Consider the following 26218-nt stretch of genomic DNA (forward strand, 5'->3'; position numbering starts at 1 on the left):
ATGGACTGGCGAAGGGTGTACCCCTTTCGCCCAGTGTGTGCTGGGATAAAGGAATAAAGCCGGTATAGACAATGGATGGATGGATGGATGGATTTCTCAAATATTTGCCAGCAATGCTTTTGCTCAATTAATCATATTTTAATCATGAATATGAATTTGGGTTTCCTTAATGAATTTATGATTATTTATGAATGACGATCTTAGGTAAAGTTGTGCTAATGGACTAAAATTTGATATTAACATTTTATTGATTTGTGCATAAACCTGTAATTGAATTGTATTCTGTGGTTAAGCATTAATTCATTTCATCACATTAAAACAATACAAACTCAACTGTTCTGTTCTACAATTGGCTGAATAATTATGGTGATTTCACTATTGAACCGAATCATCTCCACTTTTTAATAATCTTAAATCTAATGGATAAGGACTGGGCACTTTATATTACTTATCCGAGTAGCAATAAATATAGATTGGTGTGTAGAGAAATGCTCTTGTTCAGGATGAAATGTGGCAGAGGTGGAGTTTATTGTTCTACTTACATGAGTAATTGCACAAGATGGTACCTAGGGTTTGTGCAAAACAGTTGTGGGAAGCGAAGTAACAGAAACAGCCAAGATGTGATTACACCAGATGCTGTTGTTGAATTGGTGCGATTGAAATCAAGGGTTTAGTTAAACCAATTTCTTAGATCAGATGTGGCCAGAGCACTTTTTTTTCACTGACAGAGGCTTTTATCCAAAGAAATTGAGTGGAAATAGGGTCCAATTAGCAACTGAGAGCACCCAAAGTCCTGAGGTTTAAATCCTTCCAATTAAGAGCCTTAACCACTGACTGACCACTGACCTTAATACTAATATTGATTCATCTGAAGAAAATTACAGCACTCTCTGACTGCTGACCTGACCTGTTCACTATAGCATTATATAATCCCAAACACAGTACTGATATTTTTTCTGATTGCTTGCTTATCTGAAACTCAGATATCGTATTTTACTGCTTAAAATTTGCACAGTCAACAAACCATGTGCCATGTGCAAGTTCTTTGCATTTAAAGCTTAATGCAGTGTCAGCCCAATTATAGCATCTGACATCATCTGGCTTTAGGAAGAGCTTTTGTAGATTGTTTTATTAATTATGATATTTCTTCCCTTCCCGTCACCTGCTCTTTTTGAGGTGTTTTACCTTTATTCTCTGAATGTCTCTAGTTCCAGACTAGAAAGTCAAGCTTTCTTTACTGCACACTTCCTTCTCTTGCATAACTCATGTTCGCTCTTTCATATACACTGCTTTGCTCGGTGTAGGTGCTGAGGGGGATTACATCATCGCTGTGATGAGAGGAAGGTAGAGGGAGGGAGCGAGGCCACACATATTCATTGCACCTATTACATCAGTGTTGGGAAAAAAAGAGGATGATCCTGTTGAGGAGAATGTGAATGTGGGGTTGTTCTGTTCTGTGTCACAGACTCTTCTATTACTCAGTGGCCATATATTTATTTATTTATTAGCCAAATATGTCACTGAGCTGAGTGAGGAAGTGTGTTGTGTGACAGGAAATCAGTAAATCATTTAAACATGGGATGTGCTGACAGTGATTTGCCCCTAATTGCGGTCCACTTGACGATTATTTTGAATAGCTATCATTACTTGAAACGAATCGGTTTGGTTTTAAAAGAGGTTTTTGTCAACCTAGGCATGGCAAACTGTGTGTTGATCCCCTTGATCATTCAAATCCAAGTTGAATGTTTCTTCCTCCATGCCTCACCCCCTCTGCCTTTTCTTTCACTGTTATCTATTTCTACATCTTGTGCATCGATCTTATGAAAGAACCCTGATTTTTTTTGCCCTGTTCCTATTTTTTGCCCATCATATGAATGTGTTTTTGAATGTGTGTGGGATTCTGGGAGCATGTGAGATCACTCATACAGAGGAGAGAGAGAGAGAGAGAGAGACATACAGATATAGAATGCGGCAGAGAGAGAGAGAGTAAGAGAATGAGTATAAAAGAGAGGCATACACAAAAGCGGCAAAAGAGAGAGAGAGAGAGATACACAAAGAGAGAGAAAGAGAGAGAGAGAGAGAGAGAGAGAGAGAGAGTGAGTGTGAGAGAGAGACATTCACACAGAGAAACCACAAAGAGAGAGAGAGAGGAGGGCATCATGTGCCTCTAATTTGGAACATCTCGCTCAGGGGCACGCTGACAGACTCCATCTGCCACTGTAAACTCGTGTGTGTGTTTAGCTAGGTCTGTGTGCGTGCGTGCATGACTTTAGTGTGTGTTGGTATGAATAGCAGTAGCAGGCAGGTTGGCACAGCATGCCCAGTTCCTGTATTATGCCAGGCTTCTCCTTACTTATGGATTCTCTCCATCGGGCCTACTGGTGCACAATCTGCCAACCTCAATCTTTTGCCACCCTTCACAATCTCTTCATTTAAGAGAGAAGAATGAAAAGAGAGAGTGCATCTCTTTCCTTTGAGACACACCCAAACCAGTTATTTAACAAATTTCTAAAAAGCTGACCAACAGTACATCAAATGTGGAACTTAGAGGGGTTAGAGGTCATAGCTTTTCCCATTAACTCGTATGAAATCTGTAAGAATTCCTACAAATGCTGGGTTGAAGAACATGAGCATACCAACCATCATGTTAGTAACAAAGTTTTAGGCTGAAAGTTTAACACTGCATTAAGTTCTTCTCTGGCTCGCAACACTTGTGCGATTACACCTCATGGCTGTGGAGGAGAAGCTCTGCTACAGCCGACCATGTGTTAAGCCAAGAAGGAGCTAAAAATGGCAACTACCTCCCACTCGCAGCTGAACAGGCGGTCTGTGTGAGGCTTCGGTGGACCTCAAGCTTGCTTTCTGAGATTTTATACGGAGACTGTAGATGTTTCAAGGTGAAGCATCCAAAAAAAGGCCGTCTGCAAGGAGGACTAGTTTTTGCCATTGTAAAGATTTCTGAAACCCTTACAATAACATATGTTAGCATGGTGTGCCAAATTCTCCACAGTTTCTAGATCTACTAGTTCCTAGATACAGTGAAAAAGTGAAAAGAAAAATGGCACACTACAAGGTTTATAGGTACAAACAATCTAGGGCATCTATTTCTAACCAAGGCCAACTTTCTGTATCAACCTAACATTTAGTCAACAATTTTGATGGAAGTCGTTTTAATTGTGAAACTAGCTGTTTTAATTGTCATATTTTAGTCAAATACAGCCCCTCCCTCGAAAGCCATGCCCCAAAACTGAAGTTTTTAGTCCTCTATGAAAATTTTTTAATTGCCAAATACAAAAGCATATAGCTGCAGGCAGAAATCTGTCAGTTCCAAACATCCCAGTATCCAGTTTTTGCTAGTTTTCTGATGGTAGCTAATGTCTAGCCATGTGAAATGCTTATTGATCAGTGATGCTTATGTTGTTGAAGAAATCAGATCCTCATTAAACTTCTTTCACATATTAGGACAAACGTACAGTATAGCACATTTCATAGAATGAATGCATTGATTAAAGTTCTGGAGAAACACTTTCCTAAATGTCACCTCATCCCCTATAGATGACCAATCCCCAAGCTTTGCACTCAGTCTCAGAATCTGATTCTGAACATGGCTTACAAGTTCTGTGCGAATGTATGTGACCAATCATGAGTTATGGCTGTTTGAGAAAAGGCATGTGGCAGCCATACTGCTTAGAAAAGTCGATGCTTTTGATAATTATTGAGGCTTGGATGCTGTAATTTGAAGTTTCCCATCATTTCTAGTGATAAAACAGAATGATAAGAAAAATACTAACCTTTTTAACAGGCACCCTCAATAACCTTGCCTTTAGTCTTTAAAATCTCTTTCAGAACTTTAACATAGATCAAGTTGGACACACTATGGCTATTGAGCATCTATTAAAACCAAGCCTGTGTTATTTCAGGGCTTAATTGAAGTGGCTGGCATTAAACGCCTCCTTACATAAGATGAAGTATTGAACGTTTGCCATGGCTCAGACCAGCAGTAATGAGAAGAGGTTCCATGTTGGAGTGGATCTTTGTGTACTTGCATTGTTCTCCGCTCCCCATTTTGGATGTTATATCTGAATCTCTCTGTTGTGTTGCCAGTGTTAAAGATATAGAGAAGGGGCTAGTTGTTAGGAAGCTGAGTGTATGCAAGGAAAGGTAAAAAAACAACAACATTTTAATAAGCATTGTGATATTCAATTCAAATTACTGCACGGTTGTCGAAATACAGACAGCCACTTCAGATGATATGGCTAAATAAATAGCTAAATCATAGCTAACAATAGGTATCCTTTAGAAACCTCACTGACGCACTGGTCAGTTATACTATCTGTTTTACAGTTTTACAAATGCTAAGCTGCTGTTATATTCTCGTTGTGTTGGCAACAGGTTAAGATCACTCAAAGAGTGCCTGCTAGTGTCCACCTTGCTAACCAGAGAAAAATACAATGAATGATAAAAAAAAAAAAAAAAAAGTAAGAATATTATCCATTCTGGATTATGCTGGATTGTAACTACGTGCTTATTCACTGCGAATACTTACCAGAGAATATCTAGAAGTATAGTGTCTGCTGTGAAACCTGAAAGAATTGCAAGTATCAGTTTACATGTTGCTGCCATGGTCAAGTCAAGAGTCAAGAAGCTCTTATTGTCATTTTGATGATATATAGTGCATAAAATATGTAGTGTGACCTAGTGCAAACCAAGTGAATTGTTAAGGATACAAAGCGTAAATGAGTCAAAATACAAGTTTCAGAGATTTTTTTTTCAAATGATTGTGTGTATATGCAGTTGTGTGAGTGTGTGTGTGTGTGTGTGTGTAGGAGTAAGGGGTGAAGGCAGGGTGAAACAGTGGTGACCTGAACAGCTGTTTAAGACTGGCTGCATTGATAAATATAGACAGAATGGCCGATGAAGAGCTAGAGGCCACACACACACACACACACACACACTCCTACAGTACTAGGACTAAAACCACACCATGGGCCATTGATCAGTCTGGGTTGATGGTGCTGAAAGGGGGACCACTTTAAACACTTTGTACTTAATTACAGCCATTTACCAAACGCACTCTGTCCTTCAGCGAGCCGGATTGTGACCTCTATTGTTATAAATTGATGCATCAAGACCCGAATAACAGTGAGGATAAGTAAGGATCAGTAGTCTACATAGTCTACATAGCAACGGCATAGTTTTGTGCTAAAGGGATTGTATCATGTTAGTTTTTATGCAGTGATGTGGAATGTGGTTAGAGCATGAGCCGCATGTACAGAAAGACAGATGCACAGACGCAAGAAGTGGAATTTCCTGTTTGATAAACAAAACACCTGCCTCATTTAGCACAAAACTTGTTTTTATGCCAGCATCAAAAATGAAAACTTGACTTAAGATTATCAGATTACACTATATACAACATGCTTCATAGAGCATTAAAGGAGATTAAAAAAACAGGAAAAGGGAAAGCATTAAAATATGATATATTAAAATGTGAAAATGAAATATAAGACAAGGGGACTTTTAATAATGTCTAATATGTTGTAATCATATTTGTGAATTGTGTGTATATTTTAAAATTATATTTAATTGCAATAAGAGATTATTTTTGAATGCTGTCAGGGTTTATGGGAAACTAGGTCACTGTGTAACTAATACACAGTCATCAATGGCCAGGCATCCGTGGCTGTGCTCACTGGACTGGAAGGATGGCCATCCTTCTCTCAGCTGTACATCACGTAAGTTTGTCAGTTGACTTAGCTGTCAGGTGTGGTAGAGAGTATCTGGTGTTGGTGTTCCTCTGTTCTTACAAACCTAGACATTTACAGATTCTAACATTTGATATGAGATCAGAATACTTTATTATGCCCTGTTCACATTAATAGTTAGAAACTCATAACCAGTATCAAATCTTTCCTTAGATGATTATGCATGAGGATTCCTAAAATTACGCAAATTATTGTACAAATTACTTTGGTATATGTTTTTATGTTGTGATAAAGAAATCTGAGTATTATATATCCATTTTCAGTACAGCTTATACTACACAGTGTAGCAGGAAACCTGGAGTCTATCCCAGGGGAACAAACTCATCATAGGGCACATATTTTCTCAAACACTGCCGACAAATTAGAGATGCCAATCAGCCTCTAATGCATGACTTTGGACTGGGGGTGGAAACCAGAGTACTTGGAGGAAACCCTGAAGCATGTGGAGAACATAAAAACTCCATGCATGCAGGGCATAGGGAATCCTGAAGGTGGAAAGCAAACACAAGCTTGCCTGAGTGATAAATCAAAGGGAATAAAAGTATAAAATAGGATTGTTTGCAAATTTATAAAGCTAACAGCATGTTAGCAAAAGATATAACACAAGTGAGGTGAAAGATTTAGCAGGATTTGTAGTGAGAGTGAATTTATAGGCAGATAGGTAAACATTATGGTGTACATTTTCTAGGATGTACATTAAGAAAAAGATGTCCCCAGAGCTCTATTCTAGATCAATGAGTCCCACATTTTGTTACAGAGCTAGTGAAATAAATCAAAAAAGTGGGGAATTATTGCTGCTTTCTTTTGCCTTATTCATTAAATAGGGGTTAATTTAATAATTTGCCTTTTAGTCATAATCTTCAGCATCATCCTAGCTAGAAGATACAAGCTGGGAAAAAAAATTGGTTTTCTACCACAAATTTGTACCACAGTCTCATTTCTTCTTATGCACCACTCACCACTATTCCAGCACTGCTTCAGAATAATGGCGTAGTGTGTGTGTGTGTGTGTGTGTGATCTGTTCAGTCTGTGGCTAATAGTATGTTCTAGATAAGGCACATTCTTTTGCTGATTGCAAATTACACAGAAGCAAGGACCATGATCCATTAGGACAAAGAGCTATGGCTAAGTTCCAACAGCTTGAACAGATGTATTTGACAGTGCTTCAATGTTTCTCTCGCTTGAGAGAGAATTCTTTCCCAGGAAGAAAACTGTCCGGCAAATTAATATGCACAAATCCTAAAAAGGGAATGGCCTTTGGCAGATATATGTTTGCCCTTTAAATATTCACTGCCGTTTGAATAAAGATGTTTGTTTTTATGCTACGTTGTTAACCACACAGTGGAAAGTCCATTAATTAGCATTAAAGTCAGCCAGTGCTTCAGTCGCATTTTCATAGATGGATTAAGATTTAAATTCGGGGCTTGTCTAAATGGGCTCGTATAATTATTTTATGTGACAATAAAAAAATAATTGAATTGCTTGGATTAGTTTAACATTTTTCAATAAAATCATTGTGATTTTCTCCTAAATGAGTATGTGGTCAAATGTGGATAGATCCAACAAACTACTGTGTCTGCCAAACATAGATACAGTACAGGAACCCAGACACTGCATTTTTTTTCCAAACTGCTGCTCCTGCAGTGTAATAGGGCAGCTAAACACCCCTGGAGGTGCCAACTGTACTAACTGCCCTCTTCTATATACATGAGTTAACAGGAGTCTAGAATTTGTACAGCCTCACTAAGGAACTTTCTCCCAAGAGGCTCTCTTGGACTCCTGTGTGATTGTACAACTGGTCACTGCTGTCTCTTCATTCACACTATTGTAGAGATTTTATTTTTCACCTACACAGTTCTATACAGTATACAACTTGCAGTAAAAAAAAAACCTGGGCTATTCCTCTTTAACATGTGCATATAAATAAACTACATTTAAGAAACTACATTAAAAATAGAAGAAGCCTTTATTTTTGTTACATATACATTATAGTACACTGAAATACTTTTCTTTACATATCGCAGGTTAGGAAGCGGGGGTCAGAGAGTATTAAGTGCCTTTCTCAAGGGCCAAATAGTGTTAGCTTGAGTCTTGAACCCCAACCTTCTGAAGAACAACCCCAGAGCCTTAACTGCTTAAGCCACCACTGTTGATGAATCAAAATAATAATAATAAAAAAAATAAATAAATAAAATAAAAATAATAATAATAATATTTATTATTATTATTATTATTATTATTATTATTATTATTATGAACATATGAATTAACAGAAGTAATATGAAATAAAATAGAATAGAATATGATGCACAATATGTTACATGTAGTAACGGTAAAAGTATGCAGTATCTCAATTACAGTGGCACAGAACTGCTCTTCTCGTGAATGGAACAAACAACGCTTGCAGACCCGTTCACAAAATATCGGAGCCGCAGGGGCTGAAAAGCAAAACGGGCACCATCTCACCCTCCTCTAGCCTACCAACACATGCACACCATCTGTGTATAAATAAAATAAGGGAAAAACTTTGGGATATGGTTTTATTGGAAAATAATTAATTTCAGGGTGGTAACGTTTCTCACATTAAGCCGTATCAAAACGTCTGGCTGTGATTTATTCCTTTGTGCTGTTGTTCCTGGTTTGTTATAAAATGACATGATGAACAAGAATTTATATACGCTAGCTTTGTGATTCCGTGTTACAGTCTATGCAGGCATCATTCAGGTTCAGGACACACCCAAGTGGCTTGTCACCCTCTGCTGTTTATTACTATATCCTTGGTTAAAGTCAAGCTCACACACATAGACGTTTTGCCTCGCTTTCTCTCACTCTTGTGCTGTATCTCTCTCACACTGACACTCTCGCTCTCTCACACACCCTGGGGGTACATGTGTGTGGGAAGTGTGTGGAAACTGTGGCAACGCTGAGACCGTCAACTGCGCTCAATTGGGTCATGGGTAACATGCTTCCATGACAACCGCTTTTCACTGGCCCCTGGGCCGAAAAATGCTTTTTGCTCACTCTGCTTCTCTCTCGCTCGCTCTCTCGGTCTCTCTCTCTTGGTTTGCTTGTTTTCCTCGCATGCTTTCTTTTTCATTTCACTAATTCTTGGTCCAGACTGTCTGGCACTGACTCGACTGTACTGCTCTCCAAGGGAACAGATTTTTTTTTCAGCTTTATGGGGAACATCAGAGATAAACAGCGGAACATGCTGAAAGCCTTCAGAAAGCTGCAGTAGACGCACACTGAGCCTAGTGTTCAGCTCTGGAGAGAGGAAGTCTTTTGTATTGTTTTCAGATTGTTGCCAGGCCTCTTTGAAGCCTTTTGGATACAGCATGGTTATTTTTCCATGCAATCGTTTCTTAAAATCTAGGACTGTTTCATTAGAACACTAGTTTGATCAAAACTGAAATTGGTCTTGGTTTCGAAAATGTTTTCAGAATGTTCAGTAATGTATGACAGGTGCTAACGTATCTAAGCAAAATTGACAAGGAAATGTTTTTCAGCTGTTTTTCTTTTTCAGCCAAAATTGAAAGTCCTGTTTTTAGCAATTTTGACAGAAAATGTATGTTGGCATCCCTATAAAAATATTTTTATCTGATATCGACTTGTATAGCTAACAGTATCAGAAATTGTTGCCAATACACATGGCCAAAAGAGTCATTTTGAGTGATATTTTGATCCCCCCAAACTCTTAATAGTCTTTAATCTGGAGATTCTGTGAAATTTGCTCATACAACTGATTATATCTTGTTTTATATATCTTTCTATTTCCAAAAAATGACACACAGACATGGATGTGCAGAGAGACAGATTGCAGCCTTCAGCAACAACATGGGCACATTTTCACTGGACTTATTTTGTGTGTACCTGCCTACAATGTTTTCTGACAAACATGGTTGCTGGTTCTACTTCCCGAGATATAAACAAATCAGTCATGTAAACCACAGTGGCCGTATACAGGACCAAGTGAACCCTGATTTCTGAACACAGTAAATCCTTCAGACAACATCACATAAACAACGTTCTGCATTCAACATGCTGCCATTTAATAAAAATGGCCTGTCTTTGTCCCATGAGCCTCATATCCGACCGCCTGCTTCCACTCAGATGAAAATAAAGACCACTTGCTCACGCAACATAATGAGTCTACAGAATTATCAGTACTTTTGCACCTACTTGCACACAATCTGTTACATACTGGGACTGTACAATTGATAGTCAGTACTATTTGCACTTTACATGCATTTCGCCTCTAAATGCTAATATATAAATAGATATGCACACATATACTGTATATAATATGTACTATGTGCTGTACAAGTGCTTTATTTTTTACTTTAGGTTTTTGCTTTAAATTTGTTGCTGTATTTTGTCTGAGCCTCACCTAAGCATTTCATTGTACTGCCACTGACATCTGTTCATATGACAAATAAACATGAAACTTAAAACTTTTTGTTGGGTACCATGCGATCACGCTCCTGTGCACTCAGACTCAGATGCTAACCTAGAGTGATAACGGTCTTCTGAATAATTTCTGCTCCAAATATCGAGATCTGCTCTCCTCATGCAGCCTCTTGTTAATATTGTAGTAATGTTAGTCAGGTCAGAGTAGCCTGATCTGACCTGACTCACCCGACATAGGCTGAATCTAAATGCTAAATAAAATGACAGAGATGAAAGCTGACCTGATCTCCTAACCAGGAGCAGTGCCATCTCAGACGTTTACGTTAATCAACTCCTTCCCTTTTGGCCTTAGTCGGCCTGGGAGTCTGTCCTTCATAAGCCACTGTAGATCGTTTTTATTCGCTATCTTGCCTTCGGAGAATGTTCCTGTGGAAAGTTTGCTTTATTGATGGTGTTAATCTTAGGTACATCAGAAGAAGCAATAATGTTTAAGAGCCTGGTATGCCTGCTGTTTTAATGTGGGTTATGTCGTTAGTTTCCCAGCACAGAGCCCTCAGGTAGCAGCAATTTACACACACATGTTTGCAGCAGGAGGTAGGAAAAATCAGACGTGTAACTGAGTTGTAATTCTGTCAGTGAGTGAGAAGATAAATGCGTGGCAGAATGTAAATATGAATTATGTAGACTAAATAATGATGTCCATTTTATTAAAGAGATGATTCAGTGACTCATTGGCCCATAACATTTGCTGTAATGTGTAAGCCATTGATTTCCTATACATTGGGAAGCAGATCTATCCAATCAGTTCACTTTCTAACTGTCGTTGCAGATGAGAGGGATGAGAAAGAGTGTAAAGAATTCCATAGGTGACCATTGCAAATGTGAAAGAACTTGTGCTTATGTCATAGGGAATGTTTAAGCTGACAACTTATTAATCATAAGCAATTTACAGTAAGCGCAATAAAGTGTTTAATGGATTGTTAAGCAGTGGTAATGTGATAACAATATGTGGTTTTGTTCTTCGCTAGACAGATTAGAAGCTCTTTTTATTATTTAAAAGTTTAGTCAGTTGTAATTTGACAGACTTTTATGGCTCCTGTTGGGAACAGGGGAAAAAATATATGGACATGTAATTCAGTCCATGACGCTGAGGAGGAATAGCTATTTCTCCGTCAGCCATATCAATATAGAAATCTTCTCCTCTTCCATTAACCCATATTACTGACAGCTAGTTTGGTTTTAGCCTTAGTATTTTGTCACAATTGAGGTTCTTTTTTATTATTTAAAAGTTTAGTCAGTGATTCTGCCAGAAGTTAGTTCAAGCTAAATGTTACAGACATTTTTTTCTGTTTTAAAGGTTAGAATACCTGAGGGAGAGTGCTATGAATTGACCGGCAACATGATTGACGTGTCCTGATTGGTAGGATGTTGGAGGTCCACATAAATCTTTGTTTTTTCGTCTCTTATAGAACCTGTGGTACCACAGAGACCAGAGATTCCTCTCTAGGCAGTTTATTATTGATGATTTCACCAACAGTTTCAGAATTAAAAATTACTTAATAGATATACATTTATGTCTGTAATGGGAGGAATAAACGCAATATGTTGCAGCATTATATTTTGATATAATATATAGGTAACCAATCTAAAAAAAAATAGATCTAATATTACTATAATATACCAATACTTTTTAGCATATGTAAAATAAAACTGTGTTTATTGACATGGTACAGTGGACCTGTAGACTCTGATTAATGTCCTAACAAATTATATTATTGTACATGGATGGTAATTGTTGGACCGGTTTAACTCTAAAACCTTATTTATGCCCAGTACTGGAGTTTGACTGTCTATATAGGCAGCTAGTGTGGCCACCAAATCTCATTTTGCCTCATCACACCATGAATCTTAATTGGATAAATCAATTATGTAACATTCCTTCATGCTCTTATGTAATCACTCATCAGAACTTCAGCTCCTCACTCCTCACTCAGCACCCACTGCTTCTCAGACTTAACTCTTTCCTTTCACACTTTCTTCAACAGATATGTCTTAAAAACTAAATCGATTTCTGTCCTATTGAGATTTTGAGCCATTCTTTTTACCAGTTATTAGTTATTTTAATTATCATGGTTTTTTTGTCATGGTAAAAATCTTTTCTGTCTACATTTTCATCAACAAAATAAAGAGCAACATTCAAGCATTCTAGCATTCTATGTGTGGTTTGTGAGGATCACTGAAATGCTTAAAGGCTGTATATGTTGGAATGTGAATTTTGGATTTCCAAACTAACTCATTTACCAGAATTACTGACTGTACCTTTAATAGTGTGTATTTAACACTGCAGTGCAACATAGCAGATAGAACAGAGGATCTGTAAACTGGATGACGTACGAGTGCCAATAACTATACATATGAAAGACACTGTACAAGTGCTGTAGAGTATAACGAGATATAAAGAGAGCATAACCTCTATGCAGATATTCCTGTGTGATAAATTAAGATGATGTGAAGTAGTGCATGTTGTGGTGACAACAGTGATTCAAATAGAGTGATCACTTCTAATGACAGATTTCTAAGAGTGTTTCTTCATATGACTGTACAGTAAAGGGTTTTTTGACAGAGAGGAAGCGCCCGTTTCCACACGGTGTCTGCTTCATTGTGATTGGAAAGTGTTCAGGATGCCGATGGAAAAGGGTTTCCATGGAAACACTAAAGTGGAATGCGCAAGAGCATGTGATTGTAACACCCTCTTTTATTCTCAATCTGTGTGTATGCCTCTGTGTGTGTGTGTGTGTGTGTGTTTTTAGCACACCTATTTTTAACAGCTATTATATAAGATCCAAATGATCAAAGTACATGATATCTCCCCTCTCTGTCTTTTGTCTCCATCTTGCCCATATCACCATCCTTGAATCTCAACAAACCTAAATTTCAATTGTTTCATTTTTCCTATAATGCTTGCCTCCTTTTTCCTCCATTTTGTCCAGTTTTTTTTTATGAAACCATAAATTGTCTATTAACAATAACTTTAATCACAGGTTAATTTGTTAGACTTTTATGGCTCCTGCTGATTGCAGCAGTGCTGCAGGATGCATTAAAGGGCAACGCTGTGGAACAGATGGTTGTGTATATTCAGGGTGACTATATGGCTTGGAAATAAATTTGCATCACTAACTGGATGAGTGGGTCAAAGGACTCAGAGCTTTCAAGGACTTAACTTTACATCTGTGTTTTGTCCTGGGTTATAGCTCTTGGCTTTGTTTGGTTTATTTGCCATGCCAAAGATTTATTTCTGTATCACTGAGGGACAAGTTAATTTCTTTGCATACACCAAATGTTAACATGATGGTTCATTGTATGCACCAAAATAATGGATTTTGACTCATCTACTTCGCTCAGTAATGAATTTAAACAGTTGCTTCATTGTCTGCTTTTGCAGAAGTCAGCATGCTGTGCATCCTGTGAATATACCAAGTATTTTTAAGTATGTTTTCCAACATAGGCAGCAAATTTATCAGGGGTTGCTCATAATTAATTTGCAATGTGATATCATTTCATGAACAAAATGAAGTGATTCAGATCTTATGCAAAATCCCCTATTTGACAAAAAGCTGCATTCATATGTATAGTGCTGTAGGTGACCAGTTAACCATAAACTGTGTACTATTTCACCATACTATTTAGTATGCTAGTATGTTGTATGGGACATAGCCATTTTCAACAGCTTTCCCTTTAAACAGGTACTATAGGCAAATAGATAATAATGCTAGTATTATACTTCACTAGGTGTTATATATATATATATATATATATATATATATATATAAGCCTTTTTCTTCTTCTTCTTCTTCTTCTTCATATGTTTAAATTGGCCTAGGATTTGTAACGTTTCCCATGCCAACATTGTGACAATGACAAGTATTTAAAAGTTCTGGAGTATCTTTCCCTTCAGTGCTATTTCCAAGAAAGACATTTCTTGGAAATCTTAGGGGAATTTGTGACGATCCATATGGTACAGATTGGTTTCTGTATCATTGTGCCTGTATAATTTCCTTTTGAATTAGGGTCAAAGCCACTGGGTCTTCGGGTGTATTTCAAAGCCTTGCTCAGTGTTATTTATAAAAAGGAATAAATGTAACCCAGTTATAATATTAATGCATTGTCCTCTAATTTACACTGAAAAGGAAGTTCTAATTTTACTTGTTTTGACTGGTATGACCCAGCTAACTGTTTTTGGTTAATAGAAAGTTTATTGACTGTTCTGACATAGCATTCATACAGCATTTTTATTTGTAGGAAAGTTAACAGATATTCTAAATGCATTTTATTTTTTATTTAATCTTATAATATCATATTTTTAGAATACTACATGTTAGTTTTGTAATGTTACAGCCTAATCTGATGACAGAGCCAGTCCAGCACATTACTGAATGTTTTCATAATGTTCTCTGTAAGCTCCTCCTGTTTGAAGATGGTGATCTGAAAATAACTAATATGAATTTGTCACGAAGAGGATGAGTTAAGTGTCAAAACCTACACTGCAAATCTAGAGCAGATCTTTTACCAGGAGGGTTGTACAGTAACTGTAACATTCCACAGTGCTGGAATGAGCATCCTTTTCCAGGAAAATTTAATTCCCTTTCCAAATATTGTTAAAACCTCCATTGGTTGAAAATGTTCTTTGGAGGAATTCCTTATACCACTGTAGCACTGATAGGAAAGAGTTTTAGACTCTTTGTCTATCAGAGTGCTTATTTTCCAAGCACTTTTCATTGTTGCATACTCAGTTGTTAAACTGAATAAGATCACCTGCTCTAAATGACTGTAATTATTTGGACGACACATTTTTTTGTGTCTCTGACTCTTAAAGGAAACTAAACTAAAATATCAGCTTTAATAGGAAACTCATATTTTCACTGTTTAAATGTTTGCCCACATTTTCCACATTAACAAAGTTAACTAAAGAAGGCATACAGTATTCGATGCTCAAGCTTTACTCCTTTGGACGTGCATTAGAGCTATGTGTGAAGTGTGTGATGCTTTTGGCATGCAGTTGATACGATGAATGATACTAATTAACCTCATTTATCGCCACACATTAGCCTCAGAGCCAGAAAATCATTAACTTGGCTAATGTGTGGTGAGTACAGTCATGCCGGCTGCTGTCGTGTCTCACTAATCTAACATTGCAGTATAATCATTCTCTTGTTTTTTTTTCTCTGCCTGCAGGTTGCTTGGACTGCTGCATTAAATGTCTGGGAGGTGTGCCGTACGCCTCACTGGTGGCCACCATCCTGTGCTTCTCAGGCGTGGCTCTGTTCTGCGGATGCGGGCATGTGGCACTGACGAGCACCATGACAATGCTGGAGAACCACTTCTCCCACATCACAGCCGACCATGCCACTCTCGGTGACGTGTGAGTGTGGGGGTGGGGGGATAGAAATAAATGTGCAAGCAAATTATGAGGCTTTTAAAGGTGAACATATATACCAGACGGTATGTAAAAAGGTGACAGAAAATGACGGATTCGTTTCCATTTACATTTATGATGTTTTACATTTCACATTTCACTGGTTGCATTCGTGGTTTTGTGGAAATGTGGAAATATGTACGGCAAACAAAGAAAGGGAGTAGGAGGAGAAAGGAGGGACATAAAGACGTACAGAGGCACAGGAAATAGGAATGTATTTTAGGTAACATTATGTTTCACCATCTGCTGCAGCCTTGTATATTTTGTCTGAATATGTGGGACCAAAATGCCTGTGAACATCACTGTATAACCAACCACTAGATCTGTGCCACGGCTGATTTTTCAGTTCAGGACAGAATTAATAGATTCAGATTCATTAATAAATTGTTTTTGAGCTCCAGGCTAAAGACATAGGGTTCAGACTGCAGAACCTCCACAACACTCTGTTACAAAGATTACTTTATCATTCTTGACAATTTTTTTAGGAATAAATCATGATGGGTCGCAATATAGGTGGGGACACACAGTGTCCTAAATCCTAAAATCATAGCAGCTGCATGAATTATCAGCAGTTATGGGCCATTAGGAGACAATAATTAGCGTATTAGGGGCACATTAGTGTTAATATTTGAGTAATATAGTGTCCCAGTTTTTTATTTAACTGAACAAATGTGTGAATAAGTGAATAAATGTTTTCATTTCAATAGTAAGTTTTTAGGAATTTAGGTAAAGTAAAATAGTTTTACAGTTTTTGGGCTGCATTATATAAACAGTATGTATATTTAAGGACAAACCTGCATTATTTAGGTAAACACATAGTTTCTGTCTTGTGTTTTCTTTCCAGTGTTCAGATTCTGCAGTACATCATCTATGGCATTGCCTCTTTCTTCTTCCTGTACGGCATCATCCTGCTGGCTGAGGGCTTTTACACCACCAGTGCAGTCAAAGAAATGCACAGCGAGTTCAAGACCACTGTGTGTGGCCGCTGCATCAGTGCCATGGTGAGAGTCGGGCACACAAATTCCTTTACATGAACACATGAACACACACGCACACAGACACACACACACACTTCTACATTCTATGCACATGCAGGCCAGGGCCAACCCTGGAGCACATGTATAGCACTATTTGTGCCATATAGTCTAGTTTTTCTTTAGTATAACACTGATAACCTTTGTGTGTGTGTGTGTGTGTGTGTGTGTATGAGTTTACATGTGCAGTAGCTCTAATCCCCATGGATCAGGCTTAACTAGGTCACCATATTATTGCATTAACCCCTATGTTCTGGTTATGTCAAAATGACCTAGTTCATGTTTCAATAAAGGATTGCAATACGAACATTATTTAGAACCCTTGCCTCACAACACCAGTAAACATCTGACAAACAATATATTTGGGGGTATGTGTCTATTTTATGTACTATTAATCATATTACTGATATTTGAGGGAAAGGGATAATGTACTTACAATTTAAAGACCACCTTTACAGTTTCATTGCTGTGAATGGAAATAGATGTGAACAGATGGAGGGTTAAGACAGAAAAATAGGATTATTAATGACTCTAGCAGTACAGGTGTTTAATATGCTCCAGACATATGCACAAGAATACTTAAGACGTTCAAACATAAACAAAATGTGTAGACTTATATATGTTTATTTGTCAAAAAGCAGCATAAGCGCCTGGTAGTTTAACGATGGTTCATAGGTATGATCTAGGGATGTAAGAAAGAGTCATGGATACAGTATATATCCCATAGAAAGTGTATTATATTTAAAATGATATTAGATTGTACATTCATTATGCTGTGTTGCACTTCTATGAAATGAAAATCATACAGAAATAGATAGTGTCATTATGTTACACCTATAACATGTGTCTTTACTGTATATATTAAAATGACAAATGCACTGTTTTTCCAACAGTTTGTGTTCCTGACCTACATCTTGGGCTTGGCTTGGCTGGGCATATTCGGTTTCTCCGCTGTGCCAGTCTTCCTGTTCTACAACATGTGGACCACATGCGCCGCCATGAAGTCTCCCATCGCTAACCTCACCTCTATTGACAACATCTGTGTGGATGTGAGGCAGTATGGTGAGTAATAAGGGAGTGAAACAGAATACAGCCTTAGTGCTTTGTACAATCTCATTTGAATTGATCAGCCATAAAGAGCTTGGCTTGTTGCCTGTTAGAGAGAGAAAAAGACAGCTACAATAAGGGTTTATATCTGTTCCCTAAGGAACAGTTAGCGTAAACGTGCCCTCAGGAATTCAAAATGTGATGATAAATAGTATTGTGCGTGTTTGAATGTAAAGTACTACCTATATGAGAATAAATGGAATATGTTATAATACATATAATATAGGAAACAACAGTATTACATATTGTTAACATAAAAACATGACGTTTATACTTAAACTGAATTTAATTTAATCAAGTTTCTAATTACTGTTACTCGAAATGAAGTCTTTTCAATTCACATAGTATTAATTTAAAACAATTACATTATGAAATCTTCACTAATCACTAATCATAATCACTATGAAAAAATTCCAATGAAAGGTAAAATATAAATATATTAATTATTTATTTACATGATTAGATAGATAGATAGATAGATAGATAGATAGATAGATAGATAGATAGATAGATAGATAGATAGATAGATAGATAAATACTATCCATATTCAGCATATCCAGCAGCAATAGAGACAGTAACACAAAGAAAACATGCATTGTTGAATAGTTCAAGTAAGGTGGCTATTACAGAAAACCACTGACCTGGGTTTGATAATAAGTTTGGGTGAGTTTGTAGAGTTTGAGTTTCCTTAGGGCTTTAAAAATATATCCTCAAATCATGTTGAATGTACGAAAACAAACTGTGTGTTAATGTAACTCAGTTCAATCACATGATGTATACATGTTCACTTGATGTACATGTTGTTGCTCTTCTGTTTTATCTGACATATGATGTGTATATTTTCCATCAAGACAGGGTTGGAGATTGCATTTCATCCTTTTTACCTAACGTGTGGTGTTCTGTTGTATATCTTCAGGAGTCATTCCCTGGAATGCAGATCCTGGGAAAGCATGTGGACAAACCTTGGCTGACATTTGCAACACCAGCGAGGTAAAGATCAACCCACTATTTCAAATGTTTGTGTGAGAAATTTTTTAAAAAAAGGAGCAAAAGAAGTCTATTTTATAGCATTATCTAAAGTGACTAATACCACAATGAAACATATTATCAAGTATTATCATTATCATTTTGCTTGTATTCTGTAATAACCATGATTACTTTAATGAAATAAGAGGATGCTAAGATCTTTTGGACTTTTGGAAAATACACCGACCAGGCATAACATTATGAGCACTGAGAGGTGAAGTGAATAACGCTGATTATCTCCTCATCATGGAACCTGTTAGTGGGTGGGATATATTAGGCAGCAAGTGAACATACAACATACAAACATGCAACATACAAAGTCATAAGCGTAAGGATTTGAGCGAGTTTGACAAGGGCCACATTGTGATGGCTAGACGATTGGATCAGAGCATCTCCAAAACTGCAGCTCTTGTGGGGTGTTCCCGGTCTGCAGTGGTCAGTATCTATCAAAAGTATACTTTAAGTCCTGTAAGTTGCGCCCATGGAGGTCCATGGAGGCCCCAACTCACAAATTACAGGACTTAAAGGATCTGCTGCTAACATATTGAAGCCAGATACCACAGCACACCTTCAGGGATCTAGTGGAGTCCATGCCTCGACAAGTCAGGATTGTTGTATTAGGCAGGTGGTCATAATGTTATGCCTTATCTGTGTTAATGGGTTTAATTGTATTAATTGTACTTGAGAATATGGAAAGCTATAATGGATATATCAAAAGAGATGGTTTTGGTCAGTGGGACTAAAATCAAAGTCATTAATAGAAATTCTGTTTTAAAAGTGTTGTTTTAGAGTTTTAATGCTGAAAAAGTGTTTAAACATTATTATTCTTCTGTGAACAAACAGAATCTGTGAGTGTATTGTTCAGTATGAAATGGCTCTCACATGTCTTTCCTTCCTCTGCAGTTCTATTTGTCCTACCATCTTTACATTGTTGCGTGTGCTGGAGCTGGAGCCACTGTGATTGCACTGGTAATATAAAAAAAACTATGCAAACCATATTATTTTTCCACATGTTCAACAAATGACATGCATTTACATCTTACCATAACATTACTGTGATTTTTTTTTTGCACTACTCAAGGAAACCGGTTAAGACTGTTGTCATGGTGATTTATAGTTTTATTCATTGTAGCTATGGACATCTAAACCTTCATGATTTGTTTGCCACTTACATGCTCTCTCACTCCCACTGATCTTCTGACCACTCCTACCCGATTCCCACAGATACTCTGACCACTCCCACCTACTCCTATAGATACTCTGACCAATCCCACCCAATCCCACAGATACTCTGACCACTCCCATATATACTTTGACCACTCCCACAGATATCTGACTACTCCCACAGATACTCTGACCACTCTCACCCAGTCCCACAGATACTCTGAACACTCCCACCCACTCCCGCATATACTCTGACCACTCCCACCCACTCCTATAGATACTTTGGCCACTCCCATAGATACTTTTACCACTCCCACCCACTCCCACAGACACGTTGACCACTTCCACAGACACTATGACCACTCCCGCAGACACTCTGACCACTCCTACCCACTCCCACAGATACTCTGACCACTCGCATAGATACTCTGACCACTCCCACCCACATTCTGGCCACTCCCACCCACTTCCACAGATACTCTGACCACTCCTATCCATTCCAATACATACTCCAACCACTCCCACATATACTTTGACCACTCTAACATACTCTAAGTTAAAGCTTAGATTTAATGCTCAGTCAGTTTGAGCCCAAACACAACATGAAGGTTAATGACATAATGCCAAAGATTCATTGTCTAATTCTCAGTGTGCTTGTGCAAATGTAACTCCCATTTGTACAGGATTGAGGTCCACATCACCCACTTGCTCTCTTCTCCTCTGCTTTCTTCCTCCTAGCTCATCTACATGATGGCCACCACATATAACTATGCCGTGCTGAAGTTTAAGAGCCACGACCACAGCCACACCACTAAGTTCTAAAAACTTGCGCTTTCGAGAGGGCAAGCACAAAGTGTAGACAATGTTTTGACAGAGAAGAAGAGGTAGAAGTGGGTTGAGGGATGTAGAAAGGGAGATAGAGCAAAGCAAGTGTACTACTGACACCATGGACTATGCTGTAGCTTACTGAGGATTATATTGATCATCAAGAACATGTAGTGCAGTAAATTGTGTCTTGTTGTAATCAAAAGATTTGGTCAGGTTTCTAGAGAATGTTTACTCAGTTCATCAACGTCAATGACAAGTTGGTCTTAAAACCAGTGATGGCCATAAGACCTGTCATATTAACATTAACTAGAAACATCTCCAATCACGTGTGTGCTTTAGAATCTAATCAGTAACTAATCTCAGGCCCAGGATCAGTATTAAGGGACTTGTTCTGTCCATTATTTGTACCATAAATGCCCTGAGGCACCAGTAGTCGAAGCCAAGGTAGTTCAAATACTACAGCCTGAGGGAGTTTATTTAGTGGATTAATGCAGTGAATGAAAGGTCACTACACTAGAAACATTTGGTGCGATGTTTGATCCCAATTCAACTCTGACATTCACTTTTCATCAATTGTACCTGTGAAGGGCATGAATTGTACTTTTACAGATCCTGAGAGTTTTTAGGTTTTGCGCTATGTAATGTGGATTTTACTGACTTTTGGCCATCTTTGGACTTTTTATTCACTGTCAAGTTCGGATATATAGAATTGCTTCCAAGTAGAGGCTCTTTTCTAAGTCTTAATTGGAAATAAACATTTATTATGCAGAACAAGAACTCTCTGTCTTTTTATTTAGTCCAAGAGTTTTAGGTGTAGTTGACTGCTGCTAGCTAGCAGAGAACATTATTATGAAGTTCAGTAAGTATTCGACAGGTTTTAAGTAGGTTAGATTGTAATATTTAACAAATAACAATCGTGCAATGTTCTGAAAACATCTGCCGTAATACTTAATCATTGTTAGCTGGTTTAGCTGATAGCAGCATCATAGCTTAGCTTGAGCTGTTCACTAACATCCATCTTACTCTAAATTAACATCAAAGCCATGTTTCATGCAGACTTACATGAACTAAAATGTTGTATACATTCAATTAAGGTTTTTATTTTTTCACTAAATTCGTCCTATAGATGCTAACCGAATTGTAGCCTAATAGCTAGTTTTATCTGACTAACCCACTCACTGCTAATACTACACTCCCTCTTCCCTTTCTCTTCGTCCCTTTTTCTTCCTCCCGTTCTTCCTTGTCCTCATTCCTCTTGTTGCAGGTGCACTACCTGATGATTTTGTCGGCAAACTGGGCGTATCTGAAGGGCGCATGCCAGCAGACTCACGCCTACCAGGACATCAAGACCAAGGACGACGGCGAGCTGCAGGACGTGCAGTCACGCTCTAAGGAGGGCCTCAACTCATATTCGTAAATGAGGCAGACATCAACTTAATTCCACAACTAAACACACACACACACACACACACACACACACACACTCAAAACAGAGCTAACTAACATGGCCTAGTAGTGTGCTACAGCAACAGTGTGTTATATAGCAGTTATGACCGCGATACAGCGTCAGTTGTTGGTTTTACAGTCATATATGACAGTCATAAGATGTGTTTTTACTCCATGTTGGTAAGTTAGATGGTATGGAAATGCATGCATGATATTCAGAATAATTTGTAATTATTTCTGTGCTTTTTGTTAGCGACCAGTGGCTAAAACCGAAAGTGAAAATTCCAGGTTACGACTGTTGACACTGTTGACGTAACACACAACCTCACAGCACTTACTGTCTGCACTAACATGCTACAGACATTTTGCAGGAACTGAGTGAACGTGTATGAATGTTGTTGTTTTTTTAATACTTAATAACGTATGACTGGTTTAATATGAAACTTCTCTGATCTCTTTCTCTCTCGCTCTTGGTTAATGGTTTCCTAAACAGCTTTTTTTACTACTAACATTTTTTGTTTTTTTTGTGGTTTGTTTTCTTTTTTATACTGGTACTTGAGACCACGGATAGAAAAATGGTAGATGCCGCATTAGCCGTTGCTGCTAGATTTAGTATGAAGTCTGGGTCTGCTTGCTTGCAGTGTAAAATTAATGGAGTGAAACTGACAGCAAGATGGTGGTAGGGGTTGTTGTAGATTGGATATAAACAAAAATTAGCCCTGCCTGTCTCAAGCAAATATTCGATTAAATTAGCACCAATTATTAAAATGGACAGTAATAAAAATAATAATAATAATGTATGTCTCAATTGACAGTAGAAACATCAATGATAAAATATTTTAAATTAAAGTTACATTAAAACCCATTACATATACACTAATGGAAAAAAAAACCTACAACGATATGAATCTATAAATTTTCACATGTTAAGGAAACTTCTGATACTGAGCACAAACTGTTCGGATTGTTACTCTGCTTGGACTTTCATTATTTTTTAAATTAGACATATTCCACCTTAATCAGGCCTCAAAATATATATCTTTTTCAGTCCACATCAACTCTGATGTCTTGTATATGATAGAAAAAGTTTTTTTTAGACATAATGAGATTAGGCCATTGATCACTGGTTTTTCAATTTACACAAAACCACAGTTTTCTCTGAATTCCACTTTCTCTGAATTGTACAACATATCAATATTTTTAAAAAAAATTAATAATGTGATTCCCAAAACCCAAATCAAGTCAATAAACTAAACCTAAAAATCATAGAAAGTGGAAGCTCAGCTTTTACGTCTAGCTCAGCATTAAGCATGAGGCATTTAGCGTTTTTATATCTGTGCTTGATATGTTGCACTATTCTGACATGAAACACTCATATATTTATTCACTCTTTAAGAATTTCTCTCCTTCAAGGGAAAAGTGTGTTTTTCTGATCAAATGGAATGATTATTCATTGTAACCTAGTTATCAATAATCTCTTAACAAACAAATCATCAACGATACTGATTCAAAAGTACAAACAATCCGGTGCAAATGTTGGAATCGTGATAATATGAATATTAGATTTAACCTGAGATCAACAATGAGGGAAGTGTATGATTGAAGTATGGAATATTAAAAAAAAATAGGAATAAAAAAAAAATCATGAGAAAAAATATTATCAAATAAAAATAAATCTTAAATAAGATTAACAATAAACGACATACATAATCAAACAGATTAGAAAACAAACACTGCATGTGAACATAAAGGAAGAAAGAACGATTTCCAGGTGGCTGTGTTTTCCTCCCAAACTGTAAATGTTCATCCAGGAGTGAAGATCACATTCCCCTTGCAACGACCAGCACAGAAACGAGTGTTAAATATTAAAATCATGTGACATCATGTGACATTTCTGGTAAAGAGTGAGACCAACATGTGTAAAATGTCTCATAGTGATGAATAGTGTTAAAAATAAAATAAAAACAAAACAAAAAAAAAGAATTTCACTTGCTGGTCCTCCCGCCTGTTTCCCCCTGAGAATATTTCACTTTTCTAAATATGCTTTTGGTGGTTTTTTGCTCTCTTCTTGTGGAACGTTTCATGGCTTGATATATACCAAGTTTTGTGATTTGATCAGTGATTTCTTTTCTTACGTGCATATGAACGTCATCCCAAAAACTGCCCTGTACAAGTACAGAATTTTCCATGATTTTATGGTATTTTATAATTGAGCCTTGCTTTCACGGCATTTATATATAAATATATATATATATATATATATATATATATATATATAGTAGTGTAAATCTTTATATCGCTGGTTTCGATTTTCTCTCTTACAACACGACTCTTCTTTCAGACATCTTTTTGGAACGCATGTTAGTGTTGTCCACTCATACAGTGCTGAATATTAAAGTTTCTTGCTCCATGTTCTGTTCTGTTTAAAGGGGACGTGACTGCAGGGATGTGCCCATGAATACTTTTTTTTTGTATAAAAAGATGTGTGCCTGGATGTTTTTATCGTTCCCTCGTTATTGCATGATGGAAAGATGATAGTCCTCTTTTTTTGCTTTCACTTTGTAGGTGATTGTGTAGTCCACTGTTCTGATGAATTCTGATAGGCGGTGTTTACCCCCCCCCCTTCTCCCAGTCATTCCCTAAAAAATAACTAGCCATTGTACGTTGATGGGATTGTAGTCCTAGATGTTTCATAGTCCATTTGATTTGAAAAGTTTTATGAATCCTGTAAAGTGATTTTTGTAACCTTCTCTAGTAAAAATGATATTTTCTATGATCAACACATGCTGCCTTTGGTCTTTATTCAGCAAACCAACTTTGGAAAAGGTGTTTAATTGTTGCTTCATATACATCCATCCATCCATTTTCTATACCTGCTTTATTACTTATTAGGGTCATGGGGATCTGCTGGAGCCTATCCCAGCACACATTGGGCAAAAGGCAGGGGTACACCCTGGACAGGTCGCCAGTTCATCACAGGGCCACATATAGACAGACAACCACACACACTCCTATCCTCAATCAACCTAATGTACCTATTTTTGGACTGTGGGAGGAAACCGGAGTACCCGGAGTAAACCCATGCAGGCACGGGGAGAATATGCAAACTCCACACAGAAAGGCCCCTGCCTATTCGAACCCAGGACCTTCTTGCTGTGAGGCAACAGTGCTAGCTGCCGTCCTGCCCTGCTTCACATACAAAGTGCATTAAATACTTTATACTTTAAGACATTATTGCATGCTTAATGATTGTCAGAATCTCCACATATGATCTAATATATCCAAGATATGATGGAGGAGCAAAAACCTTAATCCCTTGTCAGAAAATCCCAAAGTCGAAAACGTCCTAGAGTCTAATTAGAAACTTTTACTGGATTCTAATTAGAATTTCCGTCATATCTCTGAACCATTCCTATCAAACTCCTTCCTGTAAGAATATTCCTATAGGAGAAGACATAAATATCTGCTAATAGGATCCATTTGGGTCACACAATACAACACAATTTAGATTCCTAAAGCAACAAATCAATATTTGGTGATACAGCCGAGTCTGCTAGGACTCGATATAATCTGATTTAGATGTCTCCAATCGAAATGTGACCAACTTTGTTCAGAATCTATAGAGGAAAACTATTTTAAGGGTTCTGAGTTCTTCATATCACTGTGCCAGCTTATCTACACAGCAGTTTGAAATGTAAATACTTTTTATACACTAGTTTTCTGTTGTTGTTTTTCAGTAATAATCCATTTTAACCGGTTATAATAATTGAGTAATGAACGGTGCCTTTGAAATCGATACATTAACATAAATAATTTAACCTTTACCACCTAACTGACTATACAAACCTCATTATACCAAATCTAACCAGTGCAGTTAATTCATGGACCTGAACACATATGAATACATAAGAGCCCCAAACATACATAAACATACATAATATCACACTCAAACATTCTATATTCTGTA

The 26218-nt window shown here is 37.4% G+C and overlaps 1 protein-coding gene across 3 annotated transcripts in view; it reads left to right on the plus strand.

The window, feature by feature from the left end:
• gpm6ba (glycoprotein M6Ba) overlaps positions 1 to 25031 on the plus strand; it is a 41217-nt gene extending 16186 nt beyond the window's left edge. For 2 of the 3 annotated variants that reach the window (XM_058380458.1, XM_058380456.1), the window contains exons 2-7: positions 15405 to 15591; positions 16490 to 16646; positions 17573 to 17741; positions 18704 to 18777; positions 19717 to 19782; positions 22070 to 25031. In XM_058380458.1, coding sequence (XP_058236441.1) covers positions 15405 to 15591; positions 16490 to 16646; positions 17573 to 17741; positions 18704 to 18777; positions 19717 to 19782; positions 22070 to 22222 — 806 coding nt within the window. In that variant the 3' untranslated portion in view covers positions 22223 to 25031. Of the gene's footprint in view, positions 1 to 15404; positions 15592 to 16489; positions 16647 to 17572; positions 17742 to 18703; positions 18778 to 19716; positions 19783 to 20715; positions 20827 to 22069 lie in introns of those variants that run through there. The other variant, XM_058380457.1, reaches the window with a different exon arrangement.
• The last annotated feature ends 1187 nt before the right edge of the window (positions 25032 to 26218 follow it).

The sequence above is a fragment of the Hemibagrus wyckioides genome, linkage group LG26 (genome assembly GCF_019097595.1).
Source record: "Hemibagrus wyckioides isolate EC202008001 linkage group LG26, SWU_Hwy_1.0, whole genome shotgun sequence".
NCBI lineage: Eukaryota > Metazoa > Chordata > Actinopteri > Siluriformes > Bagridae > Hemibagrus > Hemibagrus wyckioides.